The 17,972-nt window shown below is 43.8% G+C and overlaps 1 protein-coding gene across 1 annotated transcript in view; it reads left to right on the forward strand.

Moving 5' to 3' along the window:
- LOC115143360 (extracellular sulfatase Sulf-2-like) overlaps positions 1–17,972 on the forward strand; it is a 75,024-nt gene that overhangs the window by 40,165 nt on the left and 16,887 nt on the right. The window contains exon 2 of the mRNA XM_029683687.2: positions 14,716–14,968. Within this exon, the coding sequence (XP_029539547.1) occupies positions 14,794–14,968 (175 nt within the window). The 5' untranslated portion in view covers positions 14,716–14,793. The remainder of the gene's footprint in view (positions 1–14,715; positions 14,969–17,972) is intronic.

A 17,972-nucleotide genomic window follows, 5' to 3' on the forward strand; every position in this document is an offset into this window, starting at 1 on the left:
CATATTTCATTGGCATTATGAGTCAGGGAGCTGATTAAAATATGAGAAATGTACGGATGGAATCATTCATCCTTCTTTAATATGTAATACCAGTTTGGTTCTCTGCATTTTCTCATATTCTCAACAAAAAAAAATCACTCTTCCTGGGGCATTGCTTGCATGCATGAGATGGTGCTCATTGAACAACCAAACATATTTTATTCATGAGAAAACTGCATTAACTCCACTGCTAAATATTTTGGAGATTTATATTATGTATTGATGTTTTTGTTCTACTTGCTAAAATGTGTCTGTCTCTCTCTCCTCTGAGGAAAGCGTTTGGCCCCTACACTCACCTCTGTTTTACCACAACAGCCTATAGTGTGGCACAGCTCTGTTGTCATGACATTTATAATTCATTTGTATCCATGGAAGATACAGCCATCATTAACATTTAATCCAATGGTGAAGTAGAGCGTTCAACATTCAAATTTCCAATGGTCACTTTAAATGAGGAGTATTTCAGTGTGTAACAGATTCCTGTGCAGCACTTTTAACCAAGATACAGACCGCATTGATATACCTTTGGATAATGGTTATTGATCGTCAATCAGGTTTACAAAAATATGCTGTGTTTCCCTCTTTGTCTCTCTCACTCTCTTTCTTTCTCTCTCTCTCTTTCTCTCTCTTTCTCTCTCACTCTCTCTCTCTCTTTCTCTTACTCTCTCTTACTCCTCTCTCTCTCTCTTTCTCTCTCTCTCTCTTTCTCTCTCTCACTCTCTCTCTCTCACTGTTCTACTCAGATTCACATTTACTCATGTTGTGGTTTGTGCTTCTGTTTACAGTTCTTCTCAATTGCTAAAACACAATTTCTGAAACCTTGCTCCATTTCCTGAAAACATTAAACACAAAACCTAATCTTCAAGCACTATTTACATAACCTCTGACTCCTCTTGCAAAATGAAACATTGGCCTCAAAGCAGTTATACCTGTGTTCAAAATCAAACACTGCTCTCAAATCATAAACAAAGTGATCAAAATGCTATAGACTCTCAAGCAGTCAGTAAACAATACACCGAAAAATAGAAAACACATTGTTCCAAACATACAATTCTCAGGGAGAAGTACATTTTTAATCTAAAAAAATATTCATATTTTTCCGTCATTGTCTTTTGATGAACGAAAACATGTTCTATCATAGTAGCTCAAAATGGATCAGAAATTGCTACTCTGCTTTGCTCTTTGCAATTTTGTTTTTTGTTCTTCCTCCTCCTTGTACCCCTATTGTTACAGTACTGTACCCTGCATCTCACAAACTTGTCCTTTGTCTCTGTGATACTGTAATTCTTGTTCGCTGTTGATATGAACCTGCAACCAGTCAAAATCTATTGAGCAGTCAGTACTGTTAATAAATGGAAAGCACAATGTTCAGGGCCATACAATGTGTCCATTGTACAGTATACAGCCTACAATGCACTGTACTACAGTATCCATTCTCAGACTTTCTCCTTCCCACCTTCAACAACCTGTTTGCTCTCTGAACTGGCTTATATTGGTTGAGTCGCATCATTTCAAACAGGTTAAATCATTTTTGAGTGGTTGTGTTCAATCAATGACATATGTTCTCTATTTGTATTTGATTGTTGCCACTTGTGTTTACCAGTATGGATGACATGTGCATTAGAGTGCAGAATGTGTTTTGAGAATGAGAATGTGTTTAGAGTTTTGCTGAAAAGTCTAAGTGAGATCTGCAAATAGTGTTTTACCATGTGAAATGGTTTAAGGTATTGACAACAGACTGCATAATTAGCTAAATGAGTCCAGGCAACTGAGAACTTTGTTCAGCCAATGGGTTTTTGTGTTTTAGCAATTGAGAAAAACTGTAAATAGAAAACTTCTGCTATGATTATGTCTCATTCAGCAGTATCAGCACTGTGGTAGGGCCTTTCATTTAGTGTAAAAGAACTGGTCTGAGCAATATTCTGCCTTCAACATTCTGCCTTTTGTATCAGCATGGTTTAAATTTAAATAATCAGTATTTACACAAAAGCACTGGGTGAATATTCCTATGTATGTATTATGAAAAACCTGCCATTACTCAACTCACTGCATTTACGCTAAAGGGAATGTTTATGTTGACACGCATTCAGTAGAAATCATACTGTATGGCTCTTGTTTATTTAGGAGTTGTTATTTCTGCTGGTTTTTGTGTAGCAGTGCTAACTGTTTTGAGTAATTGCCCATATACAGTACCAGTCCAAAGTTTGGACACACCTACTCATGAAAGGGTTTTTCATTATTTGTACTATTTTCTAAATTGCAGAATAATAGTGAAGACATCAAAACTACTTTGCACACTCTTGACATCCTCTCAACTAGCTTCATGAGGTAGTCACCTGGAATGCATTTCAATTAACAGGTGTGCTTGTGAAAAGTTCATTTGTGGAATTTCTTCCCTTCTTAATGCATTTGAGCCAATCAGTTGTGTTGTGACAAGGTAGGGGTGGTATACAGTGGCTCCCGAGTGGCTCAGCGGTCTAAGGCACTGCATCTCAGTGTTTGAGGCGTCACTACAGAGATCCTGGTTTGAATCCAGGCTGTATCACAACCGGATGTAGTTGGGAGTCCCATAGGATGGAGCACAATTGGCCCAGCATCATCTGTGTTTGGCCGGTGTAGGCTGTCATTGTAAATAATAATTAGTTCTGAATTGACTTGCCTAGTTAAATACAGAATATAGCCCTATTTGGTAAAATACTAAGTCCATATTATGGGAAGAACAGCTCAAATAAGTTAAGAGAAACTACAGTCCATCATTACTTTAAGACATGAAGGTCAGCCAATGAGGAAAAGGTCAAGAACTTTGAAAGTTTCTTCAAGTGCAGTCGCAAAAACCATCAAGCACTATGATGAAACTGGCTCTCATAAGGACCGTCACAGGAAAGGAAGACCCAGAGTTACCTCTGTTGCAGAGGATAAGTTCATTAGAGTTAGCAGCCTCAGAAATTGCAGCCCAAAAAAATGCTTCACAGAGTTCAAGTAACAGACACATCTCAACATCAACTGTTCAGAAGAGACTATGTAAATCAGGCCTTCAAGGTCAAATTGCTGCAAAGAACCACCACTAAAGGACACCAATAAGAAGATGATACTTGCCTGGGCCAAGAAACAAGAGCAATGGACATTAGACCAGTGGAAGTCTGTCCTTCAGTCTGATAAGTCTGATTTTGAAATGTTTGTTTCCAACCACCGTGTCTTTGTGAGACGCAGAGTAGGTAAACGGATGATCTCCGCATGTGTAGTTCCCACCGTGAAGCATGGAGGAGGAGGTGTGATGGTGTGTGGGTGCTTTTCTGTTGACACTGTCAGTGATTTATTTTGAATTCAAGGCACACTTAACAAGCATGGCTACCACAGCATTCTGCAGCGATACGCCATCCAATCTGGTTTGCGCTTAGTGGGACTATCATTTGTTTTTCAACAGGACAATGACCCAAAACACCTCCAGGCTGTGTAAGGGCTATTTGACCAAGAAGGAGAGTGATGGAGTGCTGGATCAGATGACCTGGCCTCTGTAGTCACCCGACCTCAACGCAATTGAGATGGTTTGGGATGAGTTGGACCGCAGAGTGAAGGAAAAGCAGCCAACAAGTGTTCAGTACATGTGGGAATTCCTTCAAGACTGTTTAAAAAGCATTCCAGGTGAAGCTGGTTGAGCGAATGCCAAGAGTCTGCAAAGCTGTCATCATGGCAAAGGGTGGCTACTTTGAAGAATCTCAAATATAACATCTCAAACCCCAATTTTTTTGGTTACTACATGATTCCATATGTGTTATTTCATAGTTTAGATGATATCACTATTATTATACAATGTAAAAAAACAAAATAAAGAAAAACCCTTGAATGAGTAGGTGTCCAAAATGTTACTGGTACTGTATGTTAGAATTTAGTTTCCATGTATTTTTTGAGCTACACACCATGTGTTAGAGAGAGAGAGAGAGAGAGAGAGAGAGAGAGAGAGAGAGAGAGAATGAGAGAGAGAGAATGAGAGAGAGAGAGAGAGAGAGAGAGAATGAGAGAGAGAGAGAGAATGAGAGAGAATGAGAGAGAGAGAGAGAGAGAGAGAGAGAGAGAATGAGAGAGAGAGAGAATGAGAGAGAATGAGAGAGAGAGAGAGAATGAGAGAGAGAGAGAGAGAGAGAGGAAAAGCGCAAACAAAAACGTTTGTGAATTTGAATGCTCATGAATGTGTCCATGTAACTGATAAAATGCATGAAATCCAATCTGACTTCCTATCAGGGTAACCCTGAGGTGTCAAGAGAATAACACTGGACAGTTTTCACTGTTTTTCCTCGTCTATATGATCACATTTACATGTTATCTATCGATGTATCAAGGCAGCGTGTAAAATTTTGCTGGAGATTTCTTGCAAACTGTGCGAATATAGAGTTTGCATCCCTGACGTGAGAACCCAGTGTTGCTTTGATCAGCTTTTTAACACATACTGAAGAGGAGCAAAAATGGTTAGACCATTACAGTTTTTTTCAACTGTTTACACAAGTTTTCAAAACTGTCTCCTTTTTTTCAGAACTCTACACACAATTCCAAAAACTGCACACACAAAATGCAAAATGCCTCACATCTCCTTCAAAATGTAACACTGCATTCAAAATGCCATAAACACATGTCAGAATGAAGCATTTGCATCAAATGGCAAACACTGCTTTCATAATAGTACATTTTTGGATATACCATGTAAACACTGATGTTCTAAATCTAAAGCTCTTTGGTCGTTCATAGGCTTATATCTACATTTCAATACAATGTTCTACAGTGAAAGGAATCTGCTGAGAGGGGTAACAAGTACACTGTTAACACCAATGCAATGTAGAAACAGAAAATATTTATTAGGCCAAACATTACTGTTGTATACAGTAGCATACAACAAAACCATAAACATATGTAAACCAAAAAGTATATTCATTAGAATACAGTAAAGAACACAGTTGTGTGTGGGGGGTCCCGGGGGGGCAGTCCAGGAATTGGTAGGGGTAGACAGTCACCAGTGCTAAGCTACGCTTCATCTCTTCTCCGGCCTGGGTCTGGCCACAATACCTCGTCCACATCACAAGATACGTTTTCTCTTGCCAAACATCGAGGGAAGTATCTCCTAGCATGGCGTATCCAACCTTGGACAGAGGCAACCTCTATGTCCCCACATGCGTCCTCCATTGCCTGGAGAAGCGGCATGCGGGCATAGGGTTGGCGATCATACACTTTCCAGTGCCAGGCTGAGAAGAATTCCTCTATGGGATTTAGAAAAGGTGAATATGGGGGTAGGTACAAAACTACAAATTGTGGATGGGTGGCAAACCAGTTTTGGACCATAACAGCCCGGTGAAAACTAACATTGTCTCATAAAACCACAGATCTAGCAGGCTCCTGATCTGGATCAGGGACAAGCATTGTGTAAATTGCATCCAGAAAAGTGAACATATGGCCTGTGTTGTACGGACCCAGTGTGGCATTGTGATGGAGGACCCCGTTTTGAGTGATGGCAGCACACATAGTTATATTACCCCCACGCTGTCCAGGGACATTGGTAATTGCCCTCTGTCCTATTACATTTAGTCTGCGGCGCCTGGTTTTGGTGAGGTTGAAACCAACCTCATCCACATAAATTCATGGCGAATTACATGGGCATCCAGCTCCAATACTCTCTGTAACAGATAAAAGGATATACAGATGAGTAAATATGGTATGTCTGAAGTACTGGAAGTAGTGTTGCATACATACGTCTACAAAGTCATGTCGCATATTCTTGACTCTGCCAGAGTTTCTCTCAAATGGCACCTTGTAAGGTTGTTTCATCGTCACTTGGTGCCGTTGGAGGATGTGTTGTATGGTCGACAGGCTTACAGCATTGATGTTGTTAAATATGGTATCATTATTCAAGATATGCTCTCTTATCTCTCGAATCCTAATTGCATTGTTGGCCAAAACCATATTTATAATTGCAGTCTCTTGTACATCTGTAAACAAGCGTCCTCGTCCTCCATGATGTCTTTGCCTTTCCACTCTGGACAGAATTCAAACACAGTATGTGTTCGGCATAGGAACTGTAAACAATGTACAAAAAAATGTAGTACAGCATGATAACCAACCTCATTCACTCAATGCAGTGCAGTAAATGTAAACCTATTTATAGGCCTATACTACAGTAAAGCAGTGATTGGTTAGTGATCAGTTAAGCTATTAGTGTTTGCACATGTGAGGAGTGTGTGTGTGTGTGACCTGGTGAATAAGTGTAGCATTTTGATTGGTTGTGTTTGGAAAAGGAAAGCAAGTCACTTCCTGTCAGAGTTTTGTGTTTTAGGTAGAGAATTGTGGGTAATGTTTTGAAAAAAGTGTTTTATGCAATTGACAACTGAGTCAAAGGCTGAGAAATAGCTTATGGTTTTGGATATTTGGTGTGTAGTTTAGCACTTTGAGTGAGAGGTTTCAAAAATCGTGCGACATGAAAAGATTTTGTGTGTAAGCAGTTGGACAAAAATTGTAATGCTGCTGCTGCAGTATTTCATACAGCACAAACACTCACAATGGAAAGGAGTGAACCATCTATTCCTTTATATATTGACAAAGTCCTGGCTGGCAGCAGTGTTGGCCAGGCATTTCTGGTGTTTGGCGACAGAGCTGTTTAATGAAGTTTTTGTATAGTGTTCCTTGTTGTTGTTTTAGTTTTCACCACATGCCAGCGATGCGAGGAAAAGGGAGGGATGGAGAGGGGTACGGGAGGGGTAAAAAGAGGAAGAGAGAAGCAGAGGAGAATGTAAAACAGCAGAGCCCCCCCAGGTCAGAACCTCATCCATTCTCCAGAGAGAGAACAAAGCCCTGAGAAAGAGAGACAGAAAGAGAGGAGCAGGAATTAAAGCAGACAACACAGCTGTGTGTGTGTGTGTGTGTGTGTGTGTGTGTGTGTGTGTGTGTGTGTGTGTGTGTGTGTGTGTGTGTGTGTGTGTGTGTGTGTGTGTGTGTGTGTGTGTGTGTGTGTGTGTGTGTGTGTGTGTGCGTGTGTGTGTGTGCGTGTGTGAGTGCGTGCGTGCGTGTGTGTGTGCGCATGTGTGTGCGTGCTTGGGTGTAGTTATGCATGGGTGCAAATTATGTGCGTGGGTCCATACTTGCATGCTAAGAGGGTGTGGTGAATGCGCATAATATGTGTGTGTGAGAGCTTGAGTGTTAGTATGGAGAGGGGATAAGTGTGTTATGGAATCAGGAGGTACACCGCCTGAAGGACCTGCTTGGATACTGGTACATTTTGGCACATAGAGGTCTGTGCTCCATGAGGATATCCCTGGGCATCAACATTATGATGAGGTAGGGGGATGGCAGAAACAGGTAGCCACCCCTCCTCTGGAATAGTAACATAACCAACTGACTTAGTTTAGTACTTTCTTGAGATTGAAGTGGTGAAATAGCGTTATTAATAGCCCACATTCTAAGCCTTTGATTGATTTGAATTTTAAGTTATTTAGTTTTAATTTGAAGTGTGTGTCCCCGTGATGCATGCGTGTGTGTGTATGTGTCCGACCGTTCATGTGTGTTAGTGAGTGCATGTATGCATGCGTGTCTATGCTCTATTGTCCCCCTATTCAAAAGCATCCCAGTGAGGTTGATATTGTTGAGTGTGTTGCCACGCAGCAGAGGGAGGCTGGGGTTGTGTGTTGTTTTGTGTTCATACAGGTTCCATGCTGGGGGACATGCTCTCCCTGTAGACCCACACAACACTGAGCAAACACAGGCCATTATAATAGATGGAAACCTGTCAACGCGCTCAGTCAGTTGGTTAATTGTTTTTGTGAAGAGGCCTTGTGATGCTCTTTTACATTTGACCAGTGAGCCTGGACTCATAGACAGTGTTATGGCGTTGCAGCAATGTCATAGTAAATGCTAATACTCAAAGCTGTGAGAAGAAACACCACAACACCTTTCTATTCAGCAAGGTCTTTGCTTCCAACTGTGGATTGAAAACAAGGTCATGTCAGTCTGTTAGGAACAATTTCAGCAAGAACATTTCACTTCTTTTAAATGTATTTGTGAACATTATTTCATTTGTTGTGTTACAGCCTGAATTCAACAAATTCACCCGTCTGCACACAATACGACAGAGGGAAAACATGTTTGCATCCGATTTCCTTTGATCATCCTTGAGATGTCACTATATGATTGGAGTCCACCTGTGGCCAAATCAATTGTTTGGACATGATTTAGAAAGAAACACACCTGTCTATATAAGGTCCCACAGCTGACTGTGCTTGTCAGTGCTGAAACTATAGCATGAAGTCCAAGGAACTCTCTGTAGATCTCTGAGATATAATTGTGATTAGGCATATTATCTGGGGAAGGGAGAAAACCATTTCAGGCGTTGAAAGTTTCAGGAGCACTGTGGTCTCCATCATTGGGAAATGGAAGCACCTCAGACTCTGCCTAGAGCTGTCCGTCCGACCAAACTGAGCAACCAGACAAGAAGGGCCTTGGTCAGGGAGGTGAATAACCCAATGATCACTCTGACAGAACTACAGAGTTCCTTGGCTGAGATGGGAGAACCTGCCAGAAGGACAACAGTCTCTGTAACACCTCACCAATCTGTAATTTATGGGAGAGTGGCCAGAAGGAAGCCACTCCTGAGAAAAGGGCACATGGCAGTTTAACAGTACTGCTTTCGTCCCTCTCCTCTCCCCAACCTGGGGGTCAATGTAAATTGTCCGGTGACAATTTAATGGCTAATGGCTTGGGGGAAGAAGCTGTTGAGGAGCCTTTTGGTCCTAGACTTGGCGCTCCGGTACCGCTTGCTGTGCGGTAGCAGAGAAAACAGTCTATAACTTGGGTAACTGGAGTCTCTGACAATTGTATGGGTTTTCCTCTGACACTGCCTATTATATAGGTCCTGGATGGCAGGAAGCTTGGCCCCAGTGATATACTGGGCCGCTCGGATTACCCTCTGTAGCGCCTCACGGTCAGATGCCGAGCAGTTGCCATAACAGGCAGTGATGAAACTGGTCAGGATGCTCTCGATGGTGCAGCTGTAGAACCTTTTGAGGATCTGGGGGCCCATGCAAAATCTTTTCAGTGTCCTGAGGGGGGAAAGGTTTTGTCGTGCCCTCTTCACAACTGTCTTGGTATGTTTGGACCATGATAGTTCGTTGGTAATGTAGACACCAAGGAACTTGACACTCTCGACCCGCTCCACTACAGCCCAGTCAATGTTAATGGGGGCGTGTTCGGCCAGCATTTTCATGTAGTCCACGTTCAACTCCTTTGTCTTGCTCACATTGAGGGAAAGGTTGTTGTCCTGGCACCCCACTGCCAGTTCTCTGACTTCCTCCATATAGGCCAGCTCATCGTTGTCAGTGATCAGGCCTACCCCTGTTTTGTCATCAGCAAACTTAATGATGGTGTTGGAGTCGTGTTTGGCCACGAAGTCGTGGGTGAACATGGAATACAGGAGGGGACTAAATACACACACCTGAGGGGCCCCAGTGTTAAGGATCAGCGTGGCAGATGTGTTGTTGCCTACTCTTACCCCCTGGGGCAGCCCGTCAGGAAGTCCAGGATCCAGTTGCAGAGGGAGGTGTTTAATCCCAGAGTCCTTAACTTAGTGTTGAGCTTCGTGGGCACTATGGTGTTGAAAGCTGAGCTGTAGTCGATGAACAGCATTCTCACATAGGTGTTCCTTTTGTCCAGGTGAGAAAGGGCGGTGTGGAGTGCGATTGAGATTGCGTCATCTGTGGATCTTCTGCCTTTTAAAGCACTTCATGGCTACTCACATTTGATTTTATTTCACCTTTATTTAACCAGGTAGGCAAGTTGAGAACAAGTTCTCATTTACAATTGCGACCTGGCCATGGCTACTCACATGAGTGCCACGGGGCGGTCATCATTTAGGCAGGTTACCTTCGCTTCCTTGGGCACAGAGACTATAGTTGTCTGCTTGAAACAAGTAGGTATTACAGACTCGGTCAGGGAGAGGTTGAAAATATCAGTGGAGACACTTGACAGTTGGTCCGCGCATGCTTTGAGTCTACGTCCTGGTAATCCATCTGGCCCAGCGGCTTTGTGAATGTTGGCCTGTTTGAAGGTTTTGTTCACATCGGCTACCGAGAATGTTATCACACAGTCATCCAGAACAGCTGGTGCTCTCATGCATACTTCAGTGTTGCTTGCCTCGAAGCGAGCATAAAATGCATTTTGCTCATCTGGTAGGCTTGCGGCACTGGGCAGCTCGCGTCTGTGTTTCCCTTTGTAGTCCGTAATAGTTTTCAAGCCCTGCCATATCCAACGAGTGTCAGAGCCGGTGTAGTAGGATTCAATCTTAATCTTGTATTGAGGCTTTTCTTGTTTGATGGTTCGTCTGAAGGCATAGCGGCATTTCTTACAAGAGTCCGGATTAGTGTCCCACTCCTTGAAAGCGGCAGCTCTAGCCTTTAGTTCGATGAGGATGTTGCCTGCAATCCATGGCTTCTGGTTGGGATATGTACGTACAGTCACTGTGGGGACAATGTCATCGATGCACTTATTGATAAAGCCGATGACCGAGGTGGTGTATTCCTCAATGCCATTGGATGAATCCCGGAACATATTCCAGTCTGTGCTAGCAAAACAGTCCTGTAGTGTAGCATCCGTGTCATCTGACCACTTCCATATTGAGCGAGTCACTGGTACTTCCTGCTTTAGTTTTTGAAATGTAAGCAGGAATCAGGAGGATAGAATTATGGTCAGATTTGCCAAATGGAGGGCAGGGGAGAGCTTTGTATGCATCTCTGTGTGTGGAGTAAAGGTGGTCTAGGATTTTTTCCCCCCTGGTTGCACATGTGACATGCTGGTAAAAATGTTGTAAAACTGATTTAAGTTTGCCTGCATTAAAGTCCACGGCCACTAGGAGCGCCGCTTCTGGGTGAGCATTTTCTTGTTTGCTTATGGACTTATAGAGTTGGTTGAGAGCGATCTTAGTGCCGGCTTCGCTTTGTGGTGGTAAATAGATGGTTACAAATAATACAGATGAGAAAGAAGTCTCTTGGTAGATAGTGTTGTCGACAGTTTATCGTAAGGTACTCTACCTCAGGCGAGCAATACCTCAAGCAATACTTCTTTAATACTAGACAGCTAGACACCAGCTGTTATTGACAAAAAGACACACACCCCCACCCCTCGTCTTACCAGAGGTAGCGTCTCTGTTCTGCAGGTGCATGGAAAATCCCGCCAGCTCTATATTGTCCATTTCTTTAATCAGCCACGTCTCGGTGAAACATAAAATGTAACAGATTTTACTGTCCCATTGGTAGGATAATCTTAATAGTAGGTCATCAATTAGATTTTCTAATGATTGCACGTTAGGAAGGGAAATGGAAGGAATTGAGAGTTTATTCGCTCGCCTCCGGATTCTCAGAAGGATCCCCGATCTGCGTCCCCTTTTCCGGTGTCTTTTCTTCATGCAAAATGCGTGGATCTGGGCCTGTTCCAGTGAAAGCAGGATATCCTTCTCGTCGGACTCGGAAAAAGTGTATTTCTGTCCGCGGTGAGTAATCATTTTTCTGATGTCCAGAAGTTATTTTCGGTCATAAGAGACGGTAGCAGAAACCTTATGTACACATTAAGTTAAAAAATAAGTTACACAAAATGCACAAAAAAAAATACAAAATTGCACAATTACCTAGATGACCCACCCTAGTCACACCCTGATTGGTTGGGAGAATGTAAAACGTCAGCCATGTTCTTTGGCGCCATCTTTTACTTGTCCTGAAGCCACTCCTACGTTGTCTTGGCAGTGTGTGCAGGGTCGCTGTCCTGTTGGAAATTGAACCTTCGCTCCAGTCTGAGGTCCTGAGCGCTTTGGAGCAGGTTTTCATCAATTATCTTCCTTCATCTTTGCCTCGATCCTGACTAGTCTCCCAGTCCTTGCCGCTCAAAAACATCCCCACAGCATGATGCTGCCACCACCATGCATCCCCGTAGGGATGGTGCCAGGTTTCCTCCAGACGTGACACTTGACATTCAGGCCAAAGAGTTCAATCTTGGTTTCATCAGACCAGAGAATCTTATTTCTCATGGTGTGAGAGTCCTTTTGGCAAACTGCGGGCTGTCATGTGCCTTTTACTGAGGAGTGGCTTACGCCTGGCCACTCTACCATAATGGCCTAATTAGTGGAGTGCTGCAGAGATGGCTGTACTTCTAAAAGGTTCTCCTATCTCCATAGAGGAACTCTGGAGCTCTCGCAGAGTGACCATCGGGTTCTTGGTCACCTCCTTGACCAAGGCCCTTCTCCCCCAATTGCTCACTTTTCCCAGGTGGCCAGCTCTAGGAAGAGTCTTGGTGGTTCCAAATTTATTCCGTTTAAGAATGATGGAGGCCACTGGGTTCTTGGGGACCTTCAATGTTGCAGAAATGTTTTGGTACGCTTCCCCAGATCTGTGCCTTGACACAATCCTGTCTCTGAATTCTACAGACAATTCCTTTGACCTCATGGCTTGGTTTTTGCTGTGACATGTCAACTGTGGGCCCTTATATAGACAAGTGTGTGCCTTTCCAAATCATGTCCAGTCGAATTTGCCACAGGTGGACTCCAATCAAGTTTTAGAAACATCTCAAGGATGACCACTGGAAACAGGATGCACCTGAGCTCAACTTCGAGTCTCCCAGCAAAAGGTCTGAATACTTACGTAAATAAGGTATTTCAGTTTTTTATTTGTAATACATTTTAGAATAAGGCTGTAACGTAAAAAAAATGTGGAGAAAGTAAAGGGGTCTGAATACTTCCCAAATGCACTGTATCTCTCCACAAAACCCTCAACCCTTATGGAGTAGGGGAAACAACTAGTTCAAGTTTTCAGAGTGATTGATGCCACCGATTGAAATGTCACTAGTGCGCACACCTCTAACAAGCTAGCCATTTCCCACCCGTTACAACAGCACGCCTGGAGTTTGCAAAAAGGCATGTAAAAGTCTCTGAGAGCAGAAGGCAAAAGATTCTTTGGTCTTATTATTTTTGGCCTGAATGCAAAGCGCTATGTCTGGAGAAAACCAGACACAGCTCTTCATCCATCTAACACTATCCCTACAGTGAAGCACGGAGGTGACAACATCATGCTATAGGGATGCTTTACAACGGCAGGGACTTGGAGACTGGTAAGGATAGAGGGAACAACGAATGGAGCCAAATACAGGCAATCCTTGATGAGAACCTGTTTCAGAGTGAGAATGATCTTAGACTGGGGGCGAAGATTTGCGTTCCAACAGGACAATGACCTCAAGCACACAGAAATAGCAACATTGGAATGGCTTCAGAACAAGTGTGAAAGTCATTGAGTGGCTCAGCTAAGAGCCCAGACTTGAATCCCATAGAAAGTCAATGGGAAAACTTGAAGATTGCTGTTCACCACCTCTCCTCATCTAACTTAATAGAGTTTGAGAAAATCTTCAAGGAAGAATGGGAGAAAATCCCGAAATCCAGATGTACAAAGCTGAACTACAGACATATCTAGTACGACTCAAAGCTGTAGTCACAGTCAAAGGTGCTTCTACAAAGTATTGAGTCGGGGATGTGAATACTTATGAAAATGAGATATATCTGTAATTAATTTTCAAAACATTTGCAAACATTTCTAAACATGTTTTAATTTTGTCATTATGGGGTATTGTGTGTAGATAGGTGAGAGTGAAAAAAAATCTAATCCATTTGGAATTCAGGCTGTAACACAACAAAATATGGAATAAGTAATGGTGTATGAATACTTTCTGAAAGCACTGTATATGTAATTAACAGTTTCCATGACAAACTCTATGGGGGTTTCATTTGTAATAAGTCAGAGGTGTACTTATGTTATCAAGTCAGCATGAAACAAGTATGAATTTAGCAAATTACGCATGAAGCTATCATTTAGAGGAAATTGTACTAACAAAGTTAATAAATCAGATAATTAGAAAATACACCACCAAGTCTACGTTATCTGGAATCAATCTCATGAGCACTTTGTTATTTGACTGTTCAATACACACTTTTACATTTTTGTATTCTTATTTTCAATGACGGCCTAGGAACAGTGGGTTAACTGCCTTGTTCAGGGGCAGAACGACAGATTTTTTACCTTGTCAGCTCGGGGATTTAATCTTGCAACCTTTAGGTTACTTGTCCAACGCTCTAACCACTAGGCTACCTGCCGCCAAATAATCTCTGTCTCCTCCTCCAGTCTTTAAACTCTCTCTTCTCCTTCACCTCCGCCCCGCTACATTCCCCCTGCTCTGTCTGGTTGGCGAGGGAGTGTTGGCCCCGGGCCCCTGGCTCAGGCCCAGGCCCATTAGCTCCAGACTGGCAGCCATGTGTTTATAAGCAGAGATTATTACACTGTGGCAATGACACCGCTCTAATGCACCGCTCTAATGCACCGGGGAGCCCGAACAGGTCATTGTATGGAAGAGCACCCTGTAATGCCTCTGCTTTTGTGTGTGAGAGAGAGAGAGTATAGTGTTTGAGAGTGTGTGTGAGAGAGATAGTTGAGAGATAAAGAGAGAGGGAGGGAGAGAGAGAGAGTGAGAGACCAAGAGATACTCCTGATGACCATACATCACAGAGTTTCTCACTTGTCAATATTACATGTTTTGTAATTGTCATAGCATAGCTAGCAGATTGTAGCCATTTGTATGTTACGTAATGTTTCGGTCTGGTCTCATCTCTGTGTCTGTCAGGTGGAGTGAGGGAGCTGCGCCAGCAGCAGAGTGCCCCGTGCTACAGTGAAAAAGAGGTGAAGAACACAGGGTAGAGCCATGGCAGGATGGGGCCTCCTGCTCCTCCACCTGTGGGTGGTCTCCTTGGCCCAGGGCTCGTCCTTGTTCTCTGGTCAGCGCCACCGCACCCGTCTGCAGAGGGACCGTCAAGCACGCAACAACGTCCGACCCAACATAATCATCATCCTCACCGATGACCAGGACATTGAACTGGGTAAGACACAGCAGGATGTGTGTGTGTGTGTGTGTGTGTGTGTGTGTGTGTGTGTGTGTGTGCGTGTGTGTGCGTGTGTGTGCGTGTGTGTGCGTGCGCATGCATTCTCCATTTGCCCATTCAAAGTCAAGCACCCCATGGCCAACTCCATTATTGCCATGGAGTGAGTGGCCTATGGTATCCATTGTCTGAGTGCCAAACCCTGGCCATCTCCCTACCCGTTTTAGCCTTTAAACTGCATATTGGTCTGGAGTGCCAGTATAATGGCCTCGCTGACACCCCTTGTCCCACTCTGATTGGTGAGAAAACCTCCATTGAAAACCAGGAATTTATGGTTGAGCATCTGTTTCACTAAATAATCGGCATCAGCCTGAAAAGCCTTTAGTACCCATGAATTAAAATGGGCGACACATCACATTTACTCTTATAAAATTTCTGCTTCCACTAGTGGAGCCTCTAAGTCCAAAGGCTTGGTTATTTTGATTAAAAGGAATTTAACTTTAGTTATTGAAAAGACTAGCAAGGACACTTCAGGTGTCACGCCCTGACCATAGAGAGCCTGTTTTTCTCTATGTTGGTTAGGTCGGGGTGTGACTAGGGTGAGTCATCTAGGTAATTATATATCTATGTTGGCCTGGTATGATTCACAATCAGAGGCAGCTGTTTATTATTGTCTCTTATTGGGGATAATATTGTCACGATCGTCGTAAGGAACGGACCAAAATGCAGCGTGGTATGTGTTCATGATGAAGTTTTTAATTAAAGAAAGCACTGAACGCTGAATACAAACTATACAAAACAATAAACGAATAACGACCGTGAAGATATAATGAGAACTGTGCTGACACAAGCAACTAACATAGACAATCACCCACAAAAAAACAGTGAAACCCAGGCTACCTAACTAATGACACCGGCCGAAACATAGAAATCCCTCGAACGTGTTGTCAGCCACCTGAGTCAGCTCCCCGTCCTGAAAAGTGTGTTAAAGTTCCGGAACAATTGATGCCGTGTCATCAGCCCGGTACCACCTGTGCCGGCACCATGCACCAAGCTTCCGGCAACTGTTCCCAGTCCAGAGCTTCCGGTGACGTTTCACAGTCCGGAGCTTCCTGCGATGGTCCACAGTCCGGAACCTCCAACGACGGTTCACAGTCCGGAACCACCAACGACGGTCTACAGTCCGGAACCTCTTGAGACGGTCTGCGGTCCAGAGCCTCCAGCGACGGCCTGCGGTCCAGAGCCTCCAGCGGGGATTCCCAGTCCAGAGCCTCCTGCGAGGTTTCACAGTCCGGAGCCTCCGGCGACGATCTACGGTCCGGAGTCCCCGCGACAATCTACGGTCCGGTTCCTCTGATGATGATCCACGGTCTGGAGCCTCCGGCGATGATCCAAGGTCTGGTTCCTCCGGTGACGATCCACTGTCTGGTTCCGACGACGACGATCCACGGTCCGGAGCATCCGGCGACACGCCCCGCACCAGAGCCGCCCCAGATGGTAGATGCCCACCCAGACCCTCCCCTATTGGGTCAGGTTTTGTGGTCGGAGTCCGCATTTTAGGGGGCGGTACTGTCACGCTCTGACCATAGAGAGCCTGGTATTCTCTATGTTGGTTAGGTCGGGGTGTGACTAGGGTGGGTCATGTAGGTAATTATATATCTATGTTGGCCTGGTATGATTCCCAATCAGAGGCAGCTGTATATTGTTGTCTCTGATTGGGGATCATATTTAGGCAGCCATTTCCCCTTTTGTACTTTGTGGGATCTTGACTATGGATGGTAGCCTGTTAGCACTATTATTAGCTTCACGTTTAATTTGAGATTATTGTTTTGTTTTGCTGTGAGTTTCACTTTATTCATTAAAAAGATGTGGAACTCAGATCACGCTGCGCTTTGGTCCAGTTATTATAATGTAGCATGTCTATATATGGCAAGAGAGTAGTATTTGTGTCTATCTATAAACCCGCTGTTTTTGAGGACAGCTTTTCCCTTGGGCTTACCAAAGAATTGTTAGCACTTTCAGAGTATGAATTGGTTTTAGGGGCAGTGTGGCAGACCAGGAGTTTTGGTCAAGATGTTTACACAGATCAGACACGGACAGAGTATGATTAGCTCGGTTTCAAGGGTGTTTATTAAATAATAAATCAAAAGGATAGGTCTCACCCATGAGACCCTCTCCGGGATACCGTCTTCTGGGCTCCATGTCTGTCGGGCACACAAACTCAACTCCCTCATCTTTGCTCGGGCACCGTCTCCAACTACACAGAAGTCACCTTACTTTCCCCAGTCCTCCCTGTGTGCTGCCCTTCTGGCAGCGTTATGGGGCTTGTACAGCTGGTGAGCAATCAGCCCTTGATTACTCACCAACTCCCCAATCAGACCCAATTAGTCCTGGGCGGAGAGTCCGTCGAGACCTGGCACGTCCAGCCTTGTGATATATACTCCGTCTGTCACCAGGCCTCGACGAGTCTCCCCCTGGTGGCTGACCTGCTGTATGCCACAGCAGATATGATTGCAGTTTTTGATCTCAAGCTTGATAGATCCACACAATCTTTTTTACATGTCCAACAACCAGCACCATTAGCATTGAATGCAATGACGGAAAATCGCAATATCTCTGATGTGTGGCGAGTTCAGAATCTGGGCATCAAAGATTATACCTGTTTTTCTGCATATCACAAATCATACTCTAGAATTGATTGTTTTCTATACTTGGGTACTCTAAGTATGTATGTCACGCCAATACAAATATTGCCTGCGACTCTTGTAGGTCATAATCCCCTGCTTACCCAACTGGATGTGAACTTTAAAGTGAATAAAACAAAACGTTGGCGTTTTAATACGACCCTTCTTCAAAACAAATTGTTTGTTGCTGAATTTCAAGTAAAAGGTTGAATTCTTAACAAGGACTCTGTAGAGGACCCAAGGTTTACATGGATGGGTACTGAAGGGTTTATCAGAGAATTTACATCATCTCTTGCGTCTCACCTCAATAAAGCCAGGAA

Source organism: Oncorhynchus nerka, linkage group LG15, assembly GCF_034236695.1.
Source record: "Oncorhynchus nerka isolate Pitt River linkage group LG15, Oner_Uvic_2.0, whole genome shotgun sequence".
Taxonomy (NCBI): Eukaryota; Metazoa; Chordata; class Actinopteri; order Salmoniformes; family Salmonidae; genus Oncorhynchus; species Oncorhynchus nerka.